The sequence below is a fragment of the Rattus norvegicus genome, chromosome 7 (genome assembly GCF_036323735.1).
Source record: "Rattus norvegicus strain BN/NHsdMcwi chromosome 7, GRCr8, whole genome shotgun sequence".
NCBI lineage: Eukaryota > Metazoa > Chordata > Mammalia > Rodentia > Muridae > Rattus > Rattus norvegicus.
In genome coordinates this window covers 132,205,688-132,232,714 of record NC_086025.1, presented here as the reverse complement: position 1 = coordinate 132,232,714, position 27,027 = coordinate 132,205,688, and the positions used below count along the sequence as shown (strand labels likewise).

General features: G+C 46.5%; 1 protein-coding gene across 7 annotated transcripts in view; it reads right to left on the bottom strand.

The window, feature by feature from the left end:
• Positions 1–418: 418 nt before the first annotated feature.
• The window catches only part of Spats2 (spermatogenesis associated, serine-rich 2), a 73,276-nt gene continuing 46,667 nt past the window's right edge, over positions 419–27,027 (bottom strand). For 5 of the 7 annotated variants that reach the window (XM_039078932.2, XM_039078929.1, XM_039078931.1 and 2 more), the window contains 6 exons: positions 24,621–24,756; positions 12,301–12,359; positions 7,339–7,448; positions 4,285–4,387; positions 2,407–2,669; positions 420–1,524 (listed from right to left, as the gene is read on the bottom strand). In XM_039078932.2, coding sequence (XP_038934860.1) covers positions 1,213–1,524; positions 2,407–2,669; positions 4,285–4,387; positions 7,339–7,448; positions 12,301–12,359; positions 24,621–24,756 — 983 coding nt within the window. In that variant the 3' untranslated portion in view covers positions 420–1,212. Of the gene's footprint in view, positions 1,525–2,406; positions 2,670–4,284; positions 4,388–7,338; positions 7,449–12,300; positions 12,360–24,620; positions 24,757–25,059 lie in introns of all 7 variants that reach the window. The other 2 variants (XM_039078933.2, NM_001395111.1) reach the window with 2 other exon arrangements.

Sequence of the window (27,027 nt, the reverse complement as noted above, 5' to 3'; positions counted from 1 at the left end):
CTGGGGGAGAACATTGACAGGGAAGAAGTGCTGTCACCACATCGCAGACACCGGTGGGGAAGGAGGAGGACGCATTCGGCAGGCACCAGCACCACCTGCTCTGTGCCAGAGCTCAATGACACCATTACACTCACTACCCACCAGGGACAGGGAACTGGGGAGACCAGCAACTCTATGACCTTCATCTGCCCAGGAGAGAAGTGGGCAGCTGAGCGCTCCCTGAGGTCACCCTGGCTGAGGGTCCGTCCTCCCCACGAGGAGCAGCTGCACTCGCTCACCCTGGCTTCAATGTCTAATTCGGTTCTAAAACAAGGCGGCATCGGACAAGCGAGTTGGGAACCCGACACTGTCATCTAAGCCCAGAATAAGCCGTGCAAGTGACTTCTACCCATGAGGCCTAAGAGAAGCAGCTCAGGGAGTCACGTGAGGCACTAGCCTTTATTTATTCACTTCAAGATGACCGCAGCAACCGTGGCGAGTAACACCTTAGATGAACACTAATTATATCAGATAAACTTGGTTCATAACAGGATTCAGGAGAGGGGAGAGCAACAAAAAATCTCCAACACTGAAACAAAGAAAACCTTTTCTTTAAAAAAACTTAAAATGCTACTTTCCCATAGACTTCCTCAGACTGGGAAACAAGGCTTTGGGCATTTGGAAGGAACTGCAGGTTAAGTACGGACGGAAACCCTGACTCGAGTGTCAGATCTCGGGCACCAGACCGAGGCAGGCTCAGATGCTCCCCGTGCTCTCTGTTGCAGGAACTAACACGTATTTCCCTTTTCCGGCAGACCCAGTACAGTATAAAGTCCCTCATTCCTACTCCCACTCCCACTGTCAACTAGTGGGAGCCTGGCAGGCACGTGTGGCACCTGCTTCCGACGGACCACTGTTCCTCCTGAGAGCCTCCGTGGCAGGCCGTGGAGGGTGGGTGCACTGGGAAGAAGGCTGCTCGCCTTTGGGAAGCTGGCAACAGTTGCCCTGCTTCCTGGTGAAAACGACCAACCAGAGTCAGTCCATTATCACTAGGAAAGGCCAAGGGAAAACAGCTTTCGTTCAAAAAATGAGAGTAGAAATCAAAAATATTTAGGATGGCCCAAAGAGATATGCATAAATTTCTTTTTGTTATTAAATCTAAGTATACATTTCCTAAAGTCCAGTTATTAGGTTGAACTGGATAGGAGAGAAGAGAGGCAACTGGAATCCCCCTCAAGAGTTCGCAGCTTCAGCCTGGGAGGCCCTTGGTTTGCGCTGTGGGAGCCCCTTTTTGAATGAAGGCTTGGGTGGGCTTGGCTCCGAGCTGGCTCCAGTTCCATTGGTCCCCGCAGAGTAAGGGCGGCTCCACTCGCCAGCGCTTCCTGGGGCTTGAGGCGGAACAGCCTGATGCCTGGGCCCAGATGAGTACCACGAGCTGTTCCTGTAGCGACCCGCATTGTCATGCCGCCCTTGGTTTGGGGGGTCAGTGGTCTTTTGGTTTTGTGGCCTGTAGCCTTGTCCTCCTCTCCTGTTGCCTGAAAACACCTGTGGTAAAAACAATAAATATAAGAAATGTAAATAAAAAAATATCCAATTAAAAAAAAAGACAAAAACCAATACAACGCTCACGGTGCCGTCATGATGATGCCTGGTTTGTTTCAGTTTGGTATGGCAGTGTTGAGAGCAAAACCATCACGTTTGGGATTCACTTCTACCAGCCAGTCCAGCCTGTCACTTTATCATAATTAAAACACCCCCCACTAATCTCTCCAGGCCTCTTATGCCTAGGTCACTCTACTCAAGAGGTCTCCTTAGATGACCACAGGAAGAAAGCAAACACAGGAGAAGTTACAAGCTGGAAATGAGATGAGCGCCGTGCCACATCTGTACAGCGGTCCTAAGCCCCCTGGGAGGGATGTGGCGAGCTGTGGCGACGGTCAGCACCCCTTCCTCATCCCAACCCAAGAGGCTCACACCCAGGACTGGCCTTTTTGTCTTCCAGTCCCAATGCTCTCAGTTCTGAAGAATTACGCATCCTTTTAGATTGTTCTTGTTTTTGTTTCTCCTCGAAACCGAGAGAGAGACTGGATTTCTGCTGCTTTCTAGACTTTTATCCCTGCCCAGTTCACCTTCTCTTTCCCTGATCTACTCGCACAGTGAACTTGCCAGTTGGACACATCGTCTGCCCTGAGATGGGTGCACAACTCCCAGTGCGACTGACTGCCAGGCAGACGGTCCACAGCCAACAAACCAGTCAGCTGCTGGGGCTACAGAAAGCCGCAGCCGCTGAGGTTAGAACACCGTCTCAGACACTTTCTTAGGAACTGAGACAGGATGGATGCAAAAACAGCTACTGAGAAAAGCCGAGAGGAAGGCGCCAAGACCTGGGGCATTCTTCCACAGCACAATCTGGGTAAAGTCAGTTACCTCCCGATGAGCCTGGCAGGGCCGGTCACTGGAGTTCGTCATGGCTGCAGAAGCCTCTCTTGGGGCAGAGTTTCTCTTGTTAGCACCTGGGAGGCTGGGCGCAGAGGCGTCAGGGGCGGAGGAAGCAGCAGAGACGTCACTTGGGCCACTGCAGGACACGGGCAGCAGTGAGCTGCACCGTGACCGGGTCGAGCCACTGCAGGACACCGGCAGCAGCGAGCTGCACCGAGACCGGGTTGAGTAGCTGTTCTTCGGATGAGACACTGAAACAGAGACACGGACTGCGTGGTCATCCAGTATATTTCATGATGAGCGATTTGAGGGGAGAGCTGTTGAGGGACGCCGCAGTGGGTACAGCGCCTGACTGTAATGTCCGGAGCCCACGTAAGGGGGAAGAAGAACCTACTTCACAAAGTTCTCAGACCCCACTGCTTTGGAAGCAGTTCCTAGAGAGAAGAGATCAGACCAGTCCCCGCCCCCACCCCACCCTGCCAGCCTCTCAGCATTTCCTCCACCCAAACCCCCAGTGGTGCACTAACCCCTGGGAGTAGTGGGAATGGCAGACTGTGCAAGGAAAGAACAATGCAAACCGTCAGTCTCTGGTAAACCCTTTTAAATGGAATGGTGTAAAACAGTCAGACCAGTTAAGCAGAACTAGAACTTGTGACTTACGGTAGTGTTATAAGGTGAGTAGTTGGGCCGGTTATATAAATAGAACTTATCCTTGCAACAAACGTGTCTTTCCAAGTTTCTTTCTGCTAAAATAGCCCTAAACTCAATAAACCAATATAACCAAAAACTTACTGCTTTCAACTCAAATGCTGTCAATGGTTTAAAGCTCTCCTTGGACGTCCCCTTGGCTCTAAGCCTGGGCTGCGATGAGTGAACAGTCAGTGCTCTGAGGCCAACATTTCATCCTGCTGTTTTGTGCCACCTTATAGCCCCGGTGTCCACATTGAGAAGAGGGGAGCAAGTCCAGAGCCTGATCTGTTGTATTAATTTATGATTACACACTCTCCCTAAGAGGCCCTCTATGGCTTATGCTCTATTTCCTGCGTACACCTGTTAGCCTGAACGTGGATAGTGCGCCATGTGCACGCCTGGTCCTCATGAAGGTCAGAAGGCACTGAGTCTCTCGGAGCAGGAGTTAAGGACGGTAGCGCTCTACCACGTCGGTGCTGGGAACCGAACCCAGGCCCTTTATAAGAACAAGTGCTCTTAATCAATGAGTCATCTCTACACCCCAGAAAGATTTATCTTTATTTGTTTGTGTACACGTGTCTCTGTGTGTGCAGGTGCCCACAGAGGCCAGAAGAGGGGTTCCTGGGAAGGGAGTAATGGGAGGCTCACAGCTACCAACATGGGTCCTGGGAACTCAACTCTGATCCTGTGGAAGAGCAGCAAGTCTTTTTAACCCCAAGCTGCCTCTCCAGTCCCAGCTCTCTCCCACTTGTGACGCTATCACATAAGGCCCTCTTATGTGCCCAGCAAGACAAGAACTATGTCTCTACCTGAAGGAATAAACAAGACTCAGGACAGCAATGCTGAAGCAGGCTTGCCCTGCGCCTCAGGTGCCCGCTCCTCACTGCCCTGTGCCTCAGGGCCCCTCTGCTCTGCTGGGTGCTGGGATAAGAGAAGTCGGAGTTGTAAGACCAGCAAGTTGTAGCCAGTCTAGGCTCCAAAAGAACAAAAACTCTCTCATACTTCAGGGCTGGCAAATACTAGTCTTTAGAGTCAAAGGATTCCTGTGTACCTCCCAGTGACTTTTCACAAACCCCCGACAAGAGGCACCTAGGAGTGCACAGTGGACAGGCCAGTCAGCACGCCCACCTCATCTCCTCGGCATCGAAGGTGTAGATCTCTCACCCTCCCTCTCACCTTGTCCGAAGGAATCAATACTCTGCTTCAGAGTCTCTACGTCACAGGTGAACCGGGCTACTCTCCCAAGGTCTTCATCGTATTTACGCTCACTAACGAAGTGCTGGGGAGAAGAGAGACGAGGTTCCGGTAACACAGCACTGCATAGAGCATCGGACACACATCAATGTATACATACGGCAAACATCTTTAATGTTCTCACTTTTACTGCTTTAACGATTGCTAAGTGACCAGACAAAACACTCCTATCTCAAGGGCCCAAAGACAAGCTTCGCAGTTTGACGAAATGCTATAAACGGCCTGCACCCAATGGTATAAGCTAGAGAAATGGTTAGGAAGGGAAAAGGAGAATTTATAGCAAAGAATCATCTCCCCACTGGACTATTCCCCACATGGGTCCATTTTACAGAAGCAGAATAGTCATGGCTCCCAAATGACCCCGTCAGGTAGACGGTTTGTTGTCCTTCAGTAGGAACCCCCTCAGCAAAGCCATCCTGTCTCCTTGTAGAATAGGACTCCAGAGTCTTTGAAATAGGAGCAATTTCTTGAGATGGAAAATCGTTCACGTGGAAAGGCAACTCTGCAGACGAGACATTTATGCTGCAAGTGATTTAATCCTTTTAAAGCAGACCGGGCTGACCAGCCCACTGGGTCAGAGGCTCTCCGCTGTGGGAACTGTGACGAGATCATGTCAGGAATGAAGCACCTGCGGGGAGCAACTAGATAAACAAGGTCTAGGCGGCCTGGACCACCCTCCACCCACTCACACAGCACATGAGAAGGTGAAAAGGCAAAGTGCAGAGGTCAGAGAACACGTGCACCAACTGACTGGGGAGTCGACTCCCACTGCCAACGCATCCGGATCCTTGGAATGCGTCCAGAAATACCAACAGGGAAAGAAGAGAAAAATTACCCTTGAGATTTGACATCCTAAAAATTCTGAGCACACTGCAGCTTAGAAAAGCACACAAACCTATAATGGTGCTTTCAGACACAAAGTATCTGTCTCATATTAATTCTGAAACAAATTCTAGGGTTTGTTGAGCAAAAGCCCTAGCAGGAGTGACAGAAGTGCAGTGATCTGGAGAGAGACTCTTCAATGGCACAGCACCCACTTCAGTGCCTCAAATGTGGAAAGGAACAGATCAGCCTTGGAGTCAGCTGGCAGGAGTATTTCTAGAAACCTCTTAGCCTTGTAGGAAGAGAACAGATGAAGTCCACGGGAGCCACAGTCCTGTCTAATTACAAAGGGGTTTCTGCTGTCTCCCAACATTGAGTGAGGAGGACGCTCCATCCAATGTGGTGATGGACTAGCGGTGAGTAGGAGACACATTTAATTTACACTTTCTGGCTCTTTTACCCCAATCAGCTGTCAGGGAGTGAGGGACAGGAGGGTCTCAGCACGTGTGTATGAACAGTGACCAGATACCTGGAAGTCGGATGGTCCGAGGCTCCTTACCCCGTGTGTGTGCTTTCTACGGGCCATTGTAAGCCTGCTCGGGAAACGTTGCTCTCAAACACAGCAGCAAAGCCCATGTTCAGATTCAGCAGGGGTAAAAGCCTTAGGAATAGAAAGTCCCACCCAGACTCCTTGCTCACAAAGCTTCTGTTTATCAAGAATGACTTAGAGCACACTTTCCATGGGAACCTACAAACCATCCACCCTCTCCTGGGGTCACACACTTATTCTCAGAAATATAATTTTCTTTAAACAATTCATTTACTTTCTTTTATGTGTAGCAAGCATTTGCTATGCATGTGTATTTCATGTGTGCCTGGTGCCCAAGGAGGCCTTGGATAGAAGGTGTTGGAGCCCCTGGAACTGGAGTCCAGACAGTTGTGAGCCACCATGTGAGTGCTGGGAATCGAACCCAGTTCCTCTGCAAAGCGGTCCTGACCACACAGCCTCACCCTGCAGCCCTAAACCTTTCTCCTCCCACCTCAAGGTTTATTTACTTTATTCCATGTATGTGAGTGCCCTGCCTGCATGTAGAGAGTAGCAGTTACACTCTGAAATTGGAAGTACAGATGGTTGTGAAGCACCATGTGGGTACTGGAAAAGCAATCAGTATTCTCAGCCTGTGAGCCAGCTCTCTAGGCCCTCAGAGATTATTATTTATAAAACAGTTTAAAGATATTAGGCCAGCACAGGGCTCACATCTGTACTCCTCAAACTCAGGAGGCACAGGCAAGAGTATCTGAAATTTGAGGTCAGTTTGGGCTACACAGCGAAAAAGGCCTTAAACAAACAATAAAGGTAGGAACGCCAAACTTCAGGAATGTTATGAGGAGATTAAAATATAATAAAGATCTTAAACTGTTAAGATCTCTCTGTAAAACTGTTAAAAGCGTGTGTTCTGAGGTCGTGTGCTGGGCACTAGTCAGAACTGTTCACAGTCTGGAGGGCCAGGCAGATGCGCCACAGAAAACTGTAACTGCTATGAAAGCCCAAGACAGAGGACATGGCAGGAGTCAGGAAGGAGGGGCGGTCAACAGTGGCTCAGGACAGAAGGGAACCACGTGGTGTCAGCACTTCTAACAGGGAGCTAGTGAGTGTGCAAATGGACTCAGCATGACCAGAGGAAGATCAAAAGGAGCCGCTGGGGTGGCAGGAGGGTGGTGTCAGAGCCAGTGCAGTCAGAGCCCAGCAGTCGGTGTTTACCCTAAAGTGTGAGCAGGTTTGAGGCAGGCTCCTGAAGTGTGAGAATCAGATATGGGGTGGGAAGATCAGGACAATGGGACAGACTCAGCCATGCCTACCACAGAAGGCTAAGGAGCAGGTGATGGCACATCCTCTTTAGGGCGAAATGCAGCAGGTCCAAGAATGGGCTTGGTCTCCTGACACCTAATTCCAGAAATGCAGATGTGTCCTAAGATTTCCTACCAGGACGACTGGATAGATAGATGACAGAACCATTAAAGGAAAAGAAAGTCTGGAAAGGAGCCTAGCTCAGAGGGAAGGCCATGGGTTTCAGATGTTAGGTGAAGCCCTGAGTGCTGGAGATCTGCTGTGCTGGCCGGTCCTGAGAGCCGATCACAGAAGGCGGCACTCACCTTGATATCAGCCCTGAGTTCGACCAGCTGCTCCTCTGACATCCGGACGGCCACATCGGTCATCTTCTTGAGGAGCTCTGCTTTCTTCTGCCGGCTGAGCAAGATTTCCACTGTGGAAGAACAAGGAGCATCGAGTTTATGCTGCGGTTAGGAGTACAGAGCATGCACCCTGGTGTGCACCAGACAGTCAAGGGCCCAGCTGCCCACTCTTGCAGAAAATGAAGATACCAAGGCCCAGTTGCCAGCTGAGGGGGCTCTGAAGGCGATGAAAAGACAAGCAGTTACGAATCACAAAGACTTATTATGAAATCACCTCCCATTTCTCTCTCTTCTTCCTGCCCCAGTTTGTTCTTAAGAAGCATACAAATTAAGACAGAAAGATGTATAACATTTGACACAAATTTCAAGAACTAACAGGTACAAAAAGAAAAGCAGACGTATCCACCCTCCCATGTCTGACTCTGTTGCCCTCTTCTCAGAGAACCACTAACAGCTTCCTCTGCATAGTTCAAACTATCTCTGTATGAAGAGCACAGACAGTCTATAAGACACCATCTTCCCTTTACCAGAGCCACTGTTACTCTGCTGCTCATGTCTTACTTGGCCATCGATCTACTCTACAATCTGTCTGTGTGCCAGCTCTAGGGTCACAGACCCACACTGTTACCCAGCTCTGATGTGGGTGCTGCAACTTGGACTCAGTGCCCCCTGCTTGAGAAGCAAGCATTTTACCCACAGGTCATCTCCTGAGGCCCTTTCCAGTTCTCGGCTTAGGACATGGCCTCTCACTGGGATCTCGGACTTGCCAATGGCTAGGCTGGCTGGTCCCTAAGTGTCAGGTTTTTTCTCCTTTTCTCCATGGCTGGAGTTACAGATGTGTGCCAGCACGCTCAGCTCCCAACATATATTCATGCTAGAACAGCAAGAACATTATTGGCTGGGCCATCTTCCTAGCTCCCTAAGACAGACACACACTTCTTTGTGCGTATATTGTATGTTTGTTTATGAATGTTTTACCTGAAGGTATGTCTGTTTACTCTGTGTATGCCTGGTGCCCATGGAGGTCACAAGAGGGCATCGGATCACTTGGAACTGGAGTTACAGGCAGTTATTAGCCTTGTGTGGGTGCTGGGAATAGAGCCCAGGTCCTCTTTTTTTTTTTTTTTTTTTTAGTTACTACTGTACTTTATTGTGTTCAACCAAATCACCATGTTACAAAAATAGCAAGCTGCCATAATAAAAAATAAGGCTCCTCTATCCAGCACCAGATAGCATCATTTTACTTTCAAGCCTAGAAATTGCACACTTGTATATAAACCAATCGAAGATGAGGATTGAGAGTTCATCTTGGTGGATTTTTCCTTTGATGAATATGAAGTGTCCTTCCTTATCTTTTTTGATGACTTTTAATTGAAAATTGATTTTATTTGATATTAGAATGGCTACTCCAGCTTGCTTCTTCTGACCATTTGCTTGGAAAGTTGTTTTCCAGCCTTTCACTCTGAGGTAATGTCTGTCTTTGTCTCTGAGGTGTGTTTCCTGTAGGCAGCAGAATGCTGCAGGGTCCTCATTGCGTATCCAGTTTGTTAATCTATGTCTTTTTATTGGGGAGTTGAGGCCACTGATGTTGAGAGATATTAAGGAATAGTGATTATTGCTTCCTGTTATATTCATATTTGGATGTGAGGTTATGTTTGTGTGCTTTCATTCTCTTTGTTTTGTTGCCAAGACGATTAGTTTCTTCCTTCTTCTAGGGTATAGCTTGCCTCCTTATGTTGGGCTTTACCCTTTATTATCCTTTGTAGTGCTGGATTTGTAGAAAGATATTGTGTAAATTTGGTTTTGTCATGGAATGTCTTGGTTTCTCCATCTATGTTAATTGAGAGTTTTGCAGGATACAGTAACCTGGGCTGGCATTTGTGTTCTTTTAGGGTCTGTATGACATCTGTCCAGGATCTTCTGGCCTTCATAGTTTCTGGCGAAAAGTCTGGTGTGATTCTGATAGGTCTGCCTTTATATGTTACTTGACCTTTTTCCCTTACTGCTTTTAATATTCTTTCTTTATTTTGTGCGTTTGGTGTTTTGACAATTATGTGACGGGAGGTGTTTCTTTTCTGGTCCAATCTATTTGGAGTTCTGTAGGCTTCTTGTATGCCTATGGGTATCTCTTTTTTTAGGTTAGGGAAGTTTTCTTCTATGATTTTGTTGAAGATATTTACTGGTCCTTTGAGCTGGGAGTCTTCACTCTCTTCTATACCTATTATCCTTAGGTTTGATCTTCTCATTGAGTCCTGGATTTCCTGTATGTTTTGGACCAGTAGCTTTTTCCGCTTTACATTATCTTTGACAGTTGAGTCAATGATTTCTATGGAATCTTCTGCTCCCGAGATTCTCTCTTCCATCTCTTGTATTCTGTTGGTGAAGCTTGTATCTACAGCTCCTTGTCTTTTCTTTTGATTTTCTATGTCCAGGGTTGTTTCCATGTGTTCTTTCTTGATTGCTTCTATTTCCATTTTTAATTCCTTCAACTGTTTGATTGTGTTTTCCTGGAATTCTTTCAGGGATTTTTGCGATTCCTCTCTGTAGGCTTCTACTTGATCTCTAAGGGAGTTCTTTATGTCTTTCTTGAAGTCCTCCAGCATCATGATCAAATATGATTTTGAAACTAGATCTTGCTTTTCTGGTGTGTTTGGATATTCCGTGTTTGCTTTGGTGGGAGAATTGGGCTCCGATGATGCCATGTAGTCTTGGTTTCTGTTGCTTGGGTTCCTGCGCTTGCCTCTCGCCATCAGATTATCTCTAGTATTACTTTGTTCTGCTATTTCTGACCGTGGCTAGACTGTCCTATAAGCCTGTGTGTCAGGAGTGCTGTAGACCTGTTTTCCTGTTTTCTTTCAGCCAGTTATGGGGACAGAGTGTTCTGCTTTCGGGCGTGTAGTTTTTCCTCTCTACAGGTCTTCAGCTGTTCCTGTGGGCCTGTGTCTTGAGTTCACCAGGCAGGTTTCTTGCAGGGGAAAAGTTGGTCCTACCTGTGGTTCCAAGGCTCAAGTTTGCTCGTGGGGTACTGCCTAAGTCCTCTCCGCGGCGGCAGCAACTGGGAAGATCTGCGCCGCTCTTTCCGGGAGCCTCCGTGCACCAGGGTTCCAGATGACGTTTGGTGTTTTCCTCTGGCGTCTGGATGTGCACAGAGTGCAGTCTCTTCTGGTTTCCCAGGCGTGTCTGCCTCTCTGAAGGTTTAGCTCTCCCTCCCACGGGATTTGGGTGCAGAGAACTATTTATCCGGTCTGTTTCCTTCAGGTTCCGGCGGTGTCTCAGGCGCAGGGATCCTGCCGCTCCTGGGCCCTCCCCTACGGGAACCCAGAGGCCTTATACAGTTGCCTCTTGGGCCAGGGATGTGGGCAGGGGTGGGCAGTGTTGGTGGTCTCCTCCGCTCTGCAGCCTCAGGAGTGCCCACCTGATCAGGCGGTGAGGTCTCTCTCCCACGGGGTTTGGGAGCAGAGAGCTGCTGTCCTCTTTTTTTTTTTTTTTCTTTCCTTTTTTCTTTTTTTTGGAGCTGGGGACCGAACCCAGGGCCTTGCGCTTGCTAGGCAAGCGCTCTACCACTGAGCTAAATCCCCAACCCCGAGCCCAGGTCCTCTTAACTACTGACCCACTGCACCACCCACTAAAAGATATATTTTTAAAAAGCACCTTTTCTTTAAAAGTAAGAACTTGGTCTTTTCACTAGTTTATCTGAACCTTTATCTTGTTTAAAAAAAAACAAAAAACAAAACAAAAAGCAAAAAAACCACCAAAGGACAAGAACAGGCACCGCTGGGAAACTCAGAGATCCAGGGTATACTACTTAGTGCGTATGCAATCTATTTCTGAGAAACAGAATGGAGCAAGCGACCCTGTGCTCAGTGTTCTCAGGTCTCGCTTCCTACTGTGGTCACAGGCACAGTGACTTGGGAGTTACCCCTCCGACCTAACAAAGTACTTCTAGTCCTTACTAGTTTGAGGGCTGGTTAAACAATCTTCCTATACAAGTTCAACTCCATGAAGATTAAGCCCCAGACCATGGAAGCGGCTCCGAGGGGTAAAGCACCGTCATCCAACCCTGACAGCCTGAGTTGGATCCCTACACGCCCTGGAGGATGGGAAGAATCGATTCCTCAAAGCTTCTCTTGGCCACCTCACCTGTGCTGCTCTCAGAACCTCGCTCAGTGTCCTCGGCTTCTACGGAAGCCACACAATCACGCAGGCAAGGCTGCCGCTCTACAATCTACCTTAGCGAGTGTGCGTGGCATCCTGACTTCTCAGCTCACTGCCTTTTCCTTACTCTCTGATTAGACACTGAATAAGGATCATCCTAAAGCGGAAAAACGAAAGAAGTCCCAGGACAGAGACAGGAGCACATGCTTAACCGTAGGAGCATGGGGAGGTCTTCTAACTATCCTGGTGGTTCTGCTTCATCAAAAAATAAAAACGACAATTAAAAAATCCAGTGAACTGTTTAATCACTAGAAGGAAAGCAAAACAAAAGAAAGCTCAGGTGCCTACAGGGTTCTTCCTTTTCCTAAGGTGGAGGCAGACGCTGTTACACAACCTCTTATAAATTAAATTCTACATTTACACTGCTAAACATTTGGAAAAATTTTTTAAAGACTCTTATGAAGAATTAATATGTGAGCACAGTATGACTGTTCAAGACTAACTAATTTATAAACTCAGTTTTGTTTTACTGATCACTCAGTACATAAACTACCACACTATTACTGAAGATGGCCACACCAAGCGTTAACTGAGAGGCAGCAACATATTATTTGTACGGCTGACAGTTTTTAAGCCTCTGTAGCTCAGGCTGGCCTCAAACTCACAAAGATTGGCCTGCCTCTGCTTTCCAAGTGCTAGAATCGAAGGCTTGTGCCACCATGCCCTGCTGATTTATTAAACTATCTAATTAAATATCGACCATCTTACTTGCTTCAGCTTTCACTTTATCCATCTCAGCCAGCAGTGCCACTTCTCGATCCATTAAACTGGGGGAAAAGAGAGAAGAGAAAAGGTTAGATGAGAAACTCAAATACCAAAATCGGATATAATTAATAATGGAGAAACAGCAACTGTTTCACTAAAAGCATACTGCTAAGAAACCATGTACAGACCACATAAAAGTCTGGTGTAGTATCCTTAACAAAGACTATTTTAAAGAGTCTCAGTACAAGGACCCCACTCCCTCTGTTCCTTGGAGTACAGCAGGCCAGTGACTGGAAATCAGTTTAGAACCAGCAGATGGCAGCAGCGAGCCACAAAACTTTCTCAGTTATGCTAACTTAAGTACTTCTGGAAATTACTTATCTCCACAATTTTGGGTTTATCTTAAAAAAAAAAAAAAAAAGAAAAAGATATGGTCTCACTGTGTATCTTAGCTGGCCTGGAACCCTATGTAGACCAGGCCAGCCTTGAATTCCCAGAGATCCACCTGCCTCAGCGTCTTGAATGCTGAGCTTGGTTTATATGGCAATATTGCTTCTAGTTTTATGAGGCAGTGTGTCTGCAAGGGCATAGGGAAGTGGTCTCATGTTAGGATCGATGTACCCAACATGTGCACTGCTGTGTTCAATGCAATGGCGCTGTAGTCCTTACAATACAACATAGCCCTTAGGATACAGTATAGCCCTTAGGATACAGTATAGTCCTTACAGTCGATACAGTGTAGCCCTTAGGATACAGTATAGTTCTTACCATACAGTATGGTCCAAACTGATTTCTGATAAAAAAAAATAATAATAGTAACCAAAAAGGATAGAATTAAAAGTTTCTTTTGTTCTTTTTATCGGAGCTAGGGACCGAACCCAGGGCCTTGCACTTTCTTTTTTTTTTTTTTTTGGTTCTTTTTTTCGGAGCTGGGGACCGAACCCAGGGCCTTGCGCTTCCTAGGCAAGCGCTCTACCACTGAGCTAAATCCCCAACCCCAAAAGTTTCTTTTTTAAAAAAGATTTATTTATTTATTATAATATAAAGGTGTACACTGTCGCTGTTTACAACACACCAGAAGAGAGCATCAGATCCCATTACAGATGGTTGTGAGCCACATGTGGTCGCTGGGAATTGAACTCAGAACTTCTGGAAGCAGTTAGTGCTCTTAACTGCTGAGCCATCTCTCCAGCCCAAATTAAAAGTTTCTTATATTTTTTTCCCTTCCTCAATGTTGAGGATCAGACCAAGGGCTTTGTATATGTGGGGCGAGCATCTACTTCTGACTTTTTTCTTTCCTTGCAGAGTTGGAGCACAGGCCTTGTGTGTGCTGTGCCAACCTCTGTCTACCACTGGACTCCACTTTCAAAGTCTTGCTCTGCAGCTTAGATTGGCCTTAAACTCATCATTCTGCTTCAGCACCCTGAGTGCTGGGATTACAGGTACGTGCTCCTAATTCTGAAGCTACCGATCCTCTATTTTTTTAGATTTTGTTGTTGGGTTTTTAAGATGGTTTTTCTGTGTAGCCCTGACTGTCTTGAAACTCACAGTATAGATCAGGCTGGCCTCAAACTCGGAGATCCACCTGCCTGTGCCTCCCGGGTGCTGGGGTTAAAGACATACACTACTTTACCCAGTCACGGAGATGTTTAGTACATATTTACGTGTGTAGGTCTACGCAGACTGTCAGGATCTACACTGTCAGTGTCAGACTGTACACTTACAGGAGTCTGCTCTCTGCTATCGCCATAGTGGGTTCTAGCTAAAATTAGGGTTGTCCGATGTAGTCACAGGCACCTTCATCCACTGTCAACCTGAAATTTCCTTTTTAGTAAGACTCATAGAGGCAATGATAAACATACACGTGCCATTCAATTTAGCTTACTGCATAATTAAGCTAGCATGAATTAGTCAGTATAGTGGTTAATACTGTAAGAAACACATTAGCATACAAAGCAGGGTCATTTCAGAGAGGCAAATCCTTCAGAGAAGTGCCAGATTAGTCCAGTCCGATGACTGCAAAGTAATAAACAGACTTGCAGATCGAGAGGTGGCTGTGAAGCAGCCTATGCCCTGCTGTGACACCTTCCTATCCTGGCAGTGCTTTGGAATACCAGAAGCCACAACTGGGATGGGGACTGCTAGGCCTACAGTGTGACGCTGCCATCCTCCTGTTGCCAGTTCATCTTAAGGGGCACACACTGTGCCTACCAGATGATAAATTCTTTGACAACGCTTATGAAATATGTATTAAAGACTTCAGAAAAACAAGCAAGCTATTCACATCTCACAGTCTTTACTGTAGAGCTATACAGAATGTTGTCAACACATTGAGTTCTGCTATGACACAGCCAGACCTTCATTGTGGAAATAGGAGCTGCTACATTGCGAAGACATTCTTTCCACTGTAACAATGGAGGGTTATTCACTTCTAAACTTTGGTTTCTTGACAGATTTATTGGAGAGCACAAAACAAACAAACAAACAAACAAACAAACCAACCAACCATAGGGCAGCACACTGACTAGCAATGCAATGTTGTGAAAATACGTCTTACATTCTACCAGACTAGAACATTAGCTGAGCTAGAACACAGCCAGAGTTAGTAATACACTACTTGGTCACTGACACTTTAAACTGAGATCCTGCTGTGCACCCAGCCCGTGTGTTTAACCCTCCTTAGGAGAACAACGTAAGGATGGACTTCCCTTGCCTTGGACTTCCCACTAAGCAACTTTACAGCCTAAGCTGATGCACCACTGTGACCTTGAACTCTTAGTTCATGCACCTGGCCTGGAGTAAGGCATTTACTTAAGGCAAAGATAGAGCTGGGAAGCAATCTCACAATGGATATTCACCGTAAATACGGATCACATTCACGGATAACGTTGAACACAGTATTTAGTTACTGCTTGATTACAAACAATATTTGTAATTCTGTTTGTCATCTGGGTCAGTTGGAGTCAATGACTTAATCCCTTGTAAAACCCTTTTAAAAAAAGATTTCTATAAAGTATCCCTGGTTTCTTCTACATGTGATGTTTTCTGTACATTTCAATAAAAAGAGAGCAAAGCCCTTTAGAGACGGAAACACATATATAAACTTTTTTTTTTTTTTTTTTTTTGGTTCTTTTTTTTGGAGCTGGGGACCGAACCCAGGGCCTTGCGCTTCCTAGGCAAGCGCTCTACCACTGAGCTAAATCCCCAACCCCATATATAAACTTTTTTATTTGGTGTCTTCTCTTTTCTCTTTTCGGTATGAGTGCTTGCCTTGCATGTCTGACTGTCCGCCGTGTTGCCTGATTCCTGTGGAGGTCAGAAGAGGGCACCGGATCCCCTAGTGTAGGAGTCACAGACAGACAGGAGCCACTGTGTGGGTGCTGGGGGTCAAACCTGGGTCCTCTGCCATCTCTCCAGCCCCCTTGGGCTTGCTCTTGATTAAATGATACCAAGGGGAAACACTTTGGTTTCTTTCTTTAATGTGACACCAATTCGTTATCAATCACTAATGTAATCCATGCAATTTGACAACATGAGCTCTCTCTCAAAGAGTTATTTTACATTTCCATAACAAAGACCAAGAAAAACTTGGTGAAGGTTTGCCTTGCAAGTCCAAGGATCTTCATCCAATTTAGAGAACTCATGTAAAACTGCTGGGCCTGGTGACAAAGTACTTGTAACTCTAGGCCTGGGGAGGCAGACTCTAGTAGTTGCTTGGGACTTGTGAGCTGGCCAATCTAGCTTATTTGTTGATCTCTCTATGCCAGTGAGAGATCCTCCCCGAGAAGAGGTAGATAAAAAGTTGGGCTCACACTTCGAGTCCTAGCACTCTGGAGGCAGAGGCAAGCAGACCTTTGTGGGTTCAAAGCCAGCATGGGCTACACAGCAAGTAGCAGGCTGGCCAAGGCTACTGCTTTTCAGAGGACCCAGTTTCAAGCCCCAGCAACCACATGGAGGCTCCCAACTGTTGGGTGTCGGATACTTCTGACTGCTACAGCCACACATGTGAGGCACAGACATGTACACAGGCAAAACATTAATACACTTAAAATAAATGTAATTCTTAAAAAATTAAAAAGAGTTTCTAAGGACAGATCTTGAGGCTGCTCCCTCCACATGCACACATGCATCCCTGCTCCCCCAATGCACATAAATGCATTTAAAAGACCAATGAAAAGTAGCAATTACTTCCTTTTGTTTGTCATGTTGCCAGGGCAACATCTCCTGAACTATCTTGGCATTGGCTCAGAGTAAACAGGAATGGAAAACAAAGCTTGAAGAAGCTTGATCAGTATTTGTAACTTCCCATTAAAGATTTTACAGCTCTTCAAGATATAAAAATAAACATTAAAGTTCACCACAGCTCTCATTACAAGCCCCTGGCAAGATGGCTTCAGGGTTGCAAAGGGTGCCACCTTCTTAGGTCATTCGTTTAAGGGAAGCACCTGGGACAGTGCTACCACATGTGCAATTCCCAAACGCTCTACTAACGCACATGGAGGCACATCCGCCACTGGATTATCTGCTTACATTCCTGGTGTGTTTCAAAGTTTCCATCAGAAAAAGTTGGAGAAACGTGTTTATTGCAACAGCGAAGGTGGAAAGTTAAAATAAGAACATCAGAAAGTTTAGGTATCAAGTAAGAGGCTTTTTTTTAAACCAATTAAAACCAATAATTTACTGTGATTCAACTTTCCAAGACAGACATGTAACTAGAGCTTCCTAACTGCTGCTGAGCTAAACAGTGGTTCTGGAATGCAATGGTGGCCGAGAGATTAGGAAAGGACCATGTTGTGAGGCAATGGTTTTGGATCCCAGGATGAGGAGAGGCTCATTCAGGCTTTCTGTGACAGTCTGACACCTCAGGCTCTGGGCTTCTCTGGGGGCTCTGCTTGATGGCAGTGTGCACCACTGTGCACTGGGACATGCTAACAACAAGCCAGGCGGTGGTGATGGATGCCTTTAATCCCAGGACTTGGGAGGAAGAGGCAGGTGATCTCCGTGAGGCCAGCCTGGTCTACAGGGTGAGTTCCAGGTCAGCTGGCGGTACACAGAGAAATCCTGTCTTGAAAAATGAACCAACCAACCAACCAAAAAGCCCTTAAAGCATATTTTTCTAACAGTATTTGTAAATCAAAGCAGAAACTGAAGCAAAGCCAGTGAAAACAATCTTTTTTGTTGTTAAGATTTTATTCTTCCCATTTAATGCAAGTAAAAGAGAATTATCAATAGTTTTTTGTTTCTTATGTTTATTTTTTGAGATGGTCTCTCTATATTTCCCTGGCTGTCCTGGAGACAGCTTAGTCCTGTAGACTAGACTGAGCTCAAACTTGTAAGATCTGCCTGCCCCTGCCCCTGCCCCTGCCCCCGCCCCCGCCCCTGCCTCTGCAGAGCTAGGGTGTAAGGCATGTCCTCCATGCCTGGCAACAGTTACGTATACGGGTGGTTTGCCTGCATGTAGTCTGTGGGCCATCTGAGTGTCCCTGGAGGCCAGCAGAAGGCTGAGATTTCCCGGGGACAAGCGTTCCAGATGATGATGAGCCTCTCTGTGTGGGAGAGCAGCAGATCTCTCAGCTGCTGAGCCATCTTTCTGGCCCCCAGTAGTTTTTGTCAGCAGAGATGGAACACTCCCTATGTTTTAAGTCTCCACATCCCTAGTACTGACTTACTGGAGTACATTTATTCTCCTGTGCTTAGAACAAATCGGAGCATTTAAGGAGCCAGCTGAGCTGAGAAGAGGAACTCAGACAAACCACTCAGGAGCTAACAGACATAGTAATCCTGTTATAAAACTTCTGATGGCTCTCTTTTTGTAAGGAGGATGTCTAGAGCATCTGGACAGGAACTCCTTTCTTCTTTATTTCCTGCTTGCTTTTTATTAAGGACATTTTAACTTGTGTGCTTATGTGAATGTACACACATCTGGGTGCCTGTGGAGGCCAGAAGAGGGCACTGGGTACCCTGGGGCAGAGTTACAGGCAGTTACACACTCCCTCTTCACTGTAGGCGCAGGCACTGAATCAGGCAGGGCTTCTACAAGCACAGGAAACACTTTCACCACTGAGCCTTCCTCTCTCTATGAGAACAGGAAACACTTTGAGCACTGAGCCACCCTCCACTCCTGTTTTATTTTTTCAACTCAGAGCTCTGCTTCTCAGGCTCCTGACTTCCGGGTTTACAAGCACATGCCGCCGTGGCCAGCCGGTCCGGTACTTCAATTCTCTATAACAGCTTTTGAGAAGTTTGAACTTTCCTTTCTGCCCACGCCTGAAATCACTGTCTTCAAGATATGAGGAGGACTGTGGGTTTGAGGCCAGCCTGACACAGCTACGCATAGCAAGACCACATGACAGAGCCATGGTGTTCTAAAATCTGCCAGGGAAAAGGAGCAGTTGCACCACTGCGTCTGTGGCCAGGTCTCTAGTTAAGAGAAAACAGCTGGAGTGTGAGCATTCACGTGAGCAACTGCCTGGGCTTTCATTTGAAGTTGTTTGCTTTTCTGCAACTTTTTATAGAACAATGACATCCACGTCTAAGGCTCCAGACACAGGAGCATATGTAAATTAGCAAGGTGGAGACTGCAGAATGAAGGAAACGGGGCGCTTGTTAAGACAAACTCAATCAGTCAAAGAATCGATAGTGAGAAAGTGTTAATACCAGGAATGACTTTTAGTTTTTATAGAAAATAAAAATTAACTGTTATGATTTTTCTTTAAAGAATTATAATTTAATGTAGTAAAAAAGCAAGAGAGATAAAGTGATCTTTAAATTCTCATCCAGTTTGTGTACGTGTGGCCATGTACTGTGGCACACACAGCATCTGTGCCCGCTGAGTCATCCCACCAGGCCCATAAACGAAACTTGGTTTGTTCTTTGTTTCTTTGGCTTTATTTATTTTGCTCTATGTGTATGATCGTTTTGATGGCGACTGTGCATGTATGTGTACCACGTGCAGGCCTGGTGCCTGCAGAGGTCAGAAGAAGGAATCAGATCCCTGGAACTGGAGTAATGGATGGTTGTGAACCATGAGTGCTGCGAACAGAACCCTGGTTCTCTGCGGGAGCAACAAGTGCTATTTTAATGACTGAGCCTTCTCTCCAATTCCCTTCATCCCCTTGAGGCAGGATCTCATGTCTCCCAGGCTGGTCTTCAAGGCATTATGTATCCAAGGGTGACCTCAGACTTCTGATCCTCCTGCCTTCACCCACGGAGGGCAGGATTACAGACACAGGCCACAGCACTTCTGCATAAACAGTGTTGGAGGATAAGCCCAACTTGATTCCTAAAAACAGGATCTCAACTGCAGAACTGTCTCTGTCAAACTGGCCTGTGGAGACATCTGTACGGCATTTTCTTGATTGCTGATGTGATGGAAGGGCCTAGCCCGCTGTGGGCTGTACGCCCTGGGCGCCCCTGGGCAGGTGCTGCAGGGTTGTAGAAGGGCAGCAAAAACAAACCTTCTGGCAAGCCTGTGAGAGTGTTCTTCCAGTGGCTTCTCCCTCAGATCCTGCACTGTCCTTTCTCCAGAAACTGCACTGAGACTAAGAAAGCGAATACACTCCTCCCCACCTTGGTTTAGCCAGTGATTTATCACAACAACAGAAAGGAAACAGTAATTCTCACAGATAGCTAAAGAAAGCTTTTTAATGTTGGATTTTCATAAAACTAAAACTTTATTTTTATTCAAAAAAGAAGCCTAGCATGTCGGTCCCCAGCTCCGAAAAAAAAAAAAAAAAAAAGAAAAAAGAAAAAAAAAAGAAGCCTAGCATGTCTTCTGTTGGCTTTTTCTAGCTAACACATTGAACAGCAATCTTCTTCCACACACCAAACCTTCCAGGACACATTTATTCTACATCCTGCTTCCTTTATAGTCTAAACTTAAGCCAAGTAACTACTCTCGCAAAGTAAATTTTACTGATTAACAAGGAAAGTAAACCTGGGTTGAGACATGGTTATCGCTAAGTCACCTTAAGGAAAGACAGATTAAGTTTAGACAATGAAGCTCGGCTCAGGAAAGGGTCAGCTTTTACTCAGCATTAATGTGACGGAAACCACCACCGGACATTTCCAAAGTGCCTGACAAGGAATGTAATCTTACGGTGGCAAATCTGCTAGGATCCTTTGCTTTTCTTTGATACTGTAACAAACATGAACATGACTTTCTACTTGACATTAAGTCCAAGCTGGTTGGTGCCAAATGAAGTTAGCTGAGCTGACAGTTAGGTCTTGAAGTATCATTGACAGGGTTTATGAGGGGAGGTGGCTGTATTCAGTCAACCCGAAAGAAAGGACCAGCAGGAAGGGGTAGGTTCAACAGGCCTGGTTATTACACCTGCTCCAACATTAAACACAGTGCCCGGGGAGGAGCCATTTCATCTGTCCCTTCTGAAGGAGCTTCCTGCTGCTGGGTTCCACGCCAGCAGGAAGTCACAGGTCTCTCACAGAAGTGTGTTTCCTGGTTGGGGTTTGCAGAGTGGGGTCAGGTTCGGTGGCCGAGTTAGCAAGAAGCTGGATGATCTTAGGGGATAAAGACCTCTCGAAGCGAAGCTGTGATACTATACAGACCTCTGTTTTCCCAAATATGCCAGTAATATGGTAAAAATCCTAAACAAAAACATGCCACTTCATCCTTGCAGATTCAGAACGAGGATATATTGCTTCCCTAGTAAATTTATCAGAAGTCAGAGCAGAAAGAGCAGGAAATTGGCTAAACTCGGCCGATGCATCAAGTGGGGAAGTGGCACTCATTCACGAGGGAGGCGTCTGAGTTTGGAGCAGAGATGAACACTGAGAGAGAAGACATGATGTGACGCTTGAGCTACAGAATCAGAAGGTGGGAACGGCAGGGGTGGACGGGGAGAACTAGCTGTCTTCATCAACCTGGGCAAGCGGGCAAGCGGCATGGGCTCTGCATCCAGCACTTAGAAGGCCGAGTTATGAGGGCCACGGGTGCTGAGCCAGGCCAGACCACATGGAAGGTCCTCTCTGTGCAAACACAGGCACTCATCACGTTACTCTGTTCAACCCCAGAGACAAGGAGGACTGAGGGACACAATCACAGTCCTCTCTGCCCAGCAAATGGAATCTGCTGTGGCACACGGTGACCTAATGGGCCACATAAGAACACAGATGGCCGGCCTGTGGAGGCGCAGGGCTGTGTGCTACTCACTGTTAGTGTAAGTAGTTCTTACAGGCACGTGGGACAGAGCCAAATCTGTGATCGGGCTAATGGCTTGTCCTCCTCACATGTCTTTTAACAATTTAAACTCTGTGTTTATTTGTGGGGTTGGGGAGGAAGAAGCTGCATGCCACGGCACATGTGTGGAGTCCGAGGACGATGTTTGGAGACAGCTCCTTTCACCTCGTGAATCCCGGGGATCAGACTCAGTCAGGCTTGGGGTGAGCACCTGCTGAGCCCCCGTGCCAGCCTGTTGTCTTTTCCTGACTTTTTTGAAAATTTGGTCCAAACAAACAAAAAACTCACAATTCCCCAGAAAAGAGCTATGGATTACATAAACAATACCTAAACATCTAACTAAAATAGCTCTAATGTAGCAGCATAAACGTCTCCCCAGGAGAAATTCAGTGATCAAATATATTTGAGGAAAAGAACATAGTACAGGTTCCCCTTTTAGGTCACAGTGCAGATGAGGATTCAGAAAGCACTGGGGCTCAGGGTTAGAGGGCTGGGGCGATAGCTCAGTTGGTAGAGCGTTTGCTCTGTGACACCGGGACCTGAGTTTGAATCCTCACAACAATTTGAATCCACTTAGAAGGTGGACTCTGAGAGCCGGCTGGAGAGACTAGCTGAAAAGGCAAACCCATGGAACTGTGAGAGAACCTGCCCGGAGGCAATGTTTCAGTGGCAGAGGAAGACACACAATGCCCTGATCTGACCTCACAAGTACACTCACAAGTGCACACAAAACGTATTCACAGGGCTCAGTTGCTGGGGACAGCATACCATGACACAGAAGGCGCCTGAGACCCTGAGAAACAGGAGACACCCCTCCAGGGGATCCGCCATCAGAAATAAAGAACTGCCCACAGCAGGCCTAGATGGAGACATCTCAGAAGCCGGCGAGCAGCTGCTGGAAAACTTGTTCCCATGTCTCCTAACCCTAGCTCTGGACAATGGCTATGTAGATTTCATTTGTGCGTGACTGCCTTTCAGTTGGCCTTGGTGTGCATAATAATTCTATTATATCTTACTTTCCTACTTCTTTCTCCTTCTGCTCTGGTGAATTCTGTGAAACTAGATAGATGATCCTCGATGAAATTCTTTTTTTGTTTTTTTATTTTTCTTTTTTTTCGGAGCTGGGGACCGAACCCAGGGCCTTGCACTTGCTAGGCACTCGCTCTACCGCTGAGCCAAATCCCCAACCCCCTTGATGAAATTCTGAAACAATCACAACCGAGGCACAGGCTCAGCAGCGCTCAGTCCTAACGCCCGGTGCAGGCTGTGTCATCACAGTGCGGTAACCCCACAGTGGTAGCTTCAGATTCATGTTTGACTTGCAAACAAAGTTTGAAGAAATTAAGAAAATGAAGCAGAGGGGTTGGGGATTTAGCTCAGCGGTAGAGTGCTTGCCTAGCAAGTGCAAGGCCCTGGGTTCGGTCCCCAGCTCCAAAAAAAAAGAAAAAAAAACCAAAAAACAAAAAAAACCACTGGGGCTCTTAGGAGCGTCACTGCGTGCTGTGCGCAGAAGCAGAAGGTAGCGGAACTGCTGAGGTAAGGGTTAACCTGACTCTTTCTGGCCGCTGTCATTTATTATTCGAGCTTCACAGGAGAGCACATGCAGCTGACCTCAGAACTCTGAGCTCTGAGGTATAGTAAGTTAAGAGTTAAAGTTTAAATAATGATAGGTTTGCAATTATTTTGGCTATGGGCCTGGGACTAGGGGTGAGTTTGAAACTTAGGGGAACAATCGTAATTCTTAATTCTTAATTCTTTGTGAGATGTGATCATTCTTTTGAACTTAACACATTTGGCAATGATTATACAATGTCTCTCTTTCTACCTGCTTTTTGGAGTAACAATAAAAGACTGGGACACGTTAAAGGCAGAGCAGTGTGTGTGTGAGTGAAAGGAGACCACATGGAGGTGTGTGTGAGGTGTGTGAGCTGTGTAGAGAAGTGTGTAGGTATACAGGAATGTGCAGAGCGCACAGGATAGCGCAGAATGCAAGCAGCCTCACGCTGCAGAGAAAGCAAAGGAGAGAGAAAGTGCAATTTCAAGCCTTGAAATTTGCCTGTCAGTTTGTACCTGAAGAAGTTGCCTGTGTCTGTTTATTATGCGCCTTCCAGATATCCCTGCTTCTAGTTGAGAACCCTGATCCTGTATTGAGGCTGGACCCTGGCACTCAGTGAGTCAGGCTCTTACAAGACAAATGGGAGGACCTACCTTTGAATCCCCAGAACTGACAAAGTCCAGCATGTGGTAGCATCGGTTTGTAACCCCAGTGTTCCTATGGTAATATGGGAGGCAGAGACAAGAGAATTCCTGGGAGCTCCTGACCAGATGGCTTGGCGCACGATGGGCAAACAGGAGACCTGATCCACCAAGGTGGATGAGGATCACTGACATCTGAAGTGTCCTCTGATCTGCATATAAGCACCATGGCACCCTTGCACTCAAAGTGTTCTCTCTCTCTCTCTCTCTCTCTCTCTCTCTCTCTCTCTCTCTCTCTCTCTCTCACACACACACACACACACACACACACACACACACACTCACTTTTAAATCTCTCTACCAAACCCGCTCTTCTCATAGAATACCAACTAGTGCATTTTAAGAATCGAGGACTGAAGGACAAGTGGAAACACAGGATCAAAGGTGAATCCTGATCAATAGTGATCAATTGGGTGAGAGGTAAGGAAGCTGAAAGGTTAACACAGGCATTCTCTCCTTCACAGGTTTTGGCTTATTTGTCTTTCTTTTTTTGTTTGTTTTAAAATAAGATCTCACTTGTAGGCAGGCCGGCCTGGATCCTCCCTGCCTCAGCCTCCTGGGTGCCGTGATTCCCGGGTGAGCGATGGCCGACTTGCTCCTGCTAGGCTTGGATGTAGCAGCACCACTTGCCACAGTGTTGGTTTCTGACAGACGGGCCCTGTTCTAGACTCACTTGTCCCCTCCAGAGCAATGTGAGCTCTCTGTGCCCCTCAATCCCTGACTGGCCAAGAGCAACAGAACAAAGCAGCATGGGTTTTTCGGTTTCTCCCCACTGTGTAGAGAGGGAGGGAGTAAAGACGCTAGTGAATGGCTGACTGCATCTATAAATGAACTCTGGGCTAACAATGTATGAAAGGCAACTTAATCTTACCAGCTTTGCAATTCGGCAAAGGCTTGCTTCATTTTCTTGATGGACGCGTCCATCTCCTCTTTGACGACAACTCGGTACCGTGCCAGGGACACAGTGCAGCGCTGGAGGTCTTTCACCGACTTCTCAATGTTAGAACCTTGGCGGCACAGAGACATTATTTTAGAAAGGAACATGCGAACTAACAGTTGGATCTGAATGCTTTAGGTCAAATGTCATATGGACTAAGACTATTCCAAATGACCACCCATTCCAACAACAACAACAAAAACTTCTCTAATCAAAATGAAGTAACAGGAGCTGGATTTATCCTCCCATCTTAAACAATAAATACCCAATGCAGATGAAATATATAAAAAACCGGCTCTTAGCAGTGGACAGCAGACAGCACTTCCCCTGAAAAGCTGACAAGTGAAGGGAGCCTCTGACTGCCCCAACTCACCGTCTGGACAGTTTCTAAGTTGCAAAAAGAGAGAAGAAATCCCAGGCCTGGCAGTCACCTTGAAGTGAGGAAGCAAGGAGGCCAAGGCTAGAATCCCCAAGACTGAGCACACAGAACGATACGCAAAGACGGGCAGCAGCGGGTAGACAGAGCCCCAGAAGCTCAGCATTAGCAGTACAGACTTGAGGACATCACCAAGTCAGCAGAGGAGTGGACTACATCAGGCTCCACCCAGGCCAGGGACAGCTCACACCCTAATTCTTTTTTTTTTTTTTTCCTTTTCTTTTTTTCGGAGCTGGGGACAGAACCCAGGGCCTTGCGCTTGCTAGGCAAGCGCTCTACCACTGAGCTAAATCCCCAACCCCTACACCCTAATTCTAACCCTAGCCCTAACCTCACAATAGACACAGCGACCGCGTGGAGGAGTCAAGTATGAAGGGAAAGCTGAGGATCTGGGCTAGAGGGGTGGCTCAGAGGTTAAGCGCATTTATTGGGTGCTCTTCCAGAGAACTTGGATTTGACTCCCAGCACTCACTTTGTAGTTTATAACTGTCTACAATTCCAGTTCCGAAGGATCCAATGCTGTTCCCTGGTTTCCATGGGCACTGAGGACATATATGGTACACAGACATATTTGCAGTCAAAGCACTCATATACATAAAATAAATAAAAAATTAAGGTGGGGCCATTGGTAGAGTGTTTGCCTGGCGTGCCCTGGCATTAATCCCTTGGACCATAATAAAGTATTTTGGAGAGAGATATCAAACAGCTATCAGACAAATACAGACACATGTTAAGCATAGATATAGAAGACATTTCAAAATTCTGAAGAACTCAATTTTCAGAAATGAAAATAGTAACGGGTTAAACTATTAAAGAAAAAGGAGCAGTATGGGTCTCAGGCAGGCCCTCTGCATACATGCGATGTCTGTGTAGCTTGGTCTTCTGTGGGGCTCCCAAGTGGGAGTGGAGGAGGACATCTCTGAGGCTGGCCTGCTCTTAGGACTCTTCTCCTGTTGGGCTGCCGCCTCCAGCCTTTATATGAGGGGAGGTGCCTAGTCTTGTCGCAGTTTGACAGCCATGCTTAGCTGATACCCTGGGAGACCTGCCCTGTTCTGAAGAGACTGAGGAGTGGACTGGGGGAAGAGGAGAGGTGGAGAAGGCACTGGGAGGGGGTGGGGAGATTGCAGTGGGATGTAATATGAGAGAGGAAAAGCCGTAAATCTTAAGACAGCAACTTATAAACCATTTTAAGTGAAATGAAACACAGACAAGAAGGAACGCTATCTGAAAAGATACTGTGTTTTCAAAGCTCCTCAAATGACAGGGTCTAACAGAAATAATTTGCCTGCCACACAGACTTGAAGAAACTAGAAAGCTCTCACTCTCTGGTGAAGTTTGAAGCATTACACATGGAGAAGTCACCATCACAGAAAAAGAGGAAGCACATTCACTTACACGACATATTCTAAGAGGTTTTTTTTTTTTTTTTTTTTTTGGTTTTTTTTTTTTCGGAGCTGGGAACCGAACCCAGGGCCTTGCGCTTCCTAGGTAAGCGCTCTACCACTGAGCTAAATCCCCAACCCCCAAGTTTTTAGGAGCTCTACTAACCTTCCTACCTAACAATACCAACATTACAGAAACAGTTAATGGGTCAGAATCACCACTACAAGAGGCCTAGAGTTGTACAAAAACACATTCTGTTTGTTTTCTTTGTTTCTCTGTCTCTTGAGTCTCTGGTTTTTGAGATGAGGTCTCACTTTGGGACCGTGGCTGGCTTTGGAACTCATATATACATATACCAGGTTAGCCCTGAGCTTCAGATTAGCCTTGAGCTTGCAATGATCCTCCTGCTTCTGCCTCCCAAGGCTGGGATTAGACATCAGTAACTAGTGTGTGGGGGACATGTGTATAAGTATGGCATACACACCATGGCACAGAGGTCAAAGGGTAACACCGTCAAGCAAG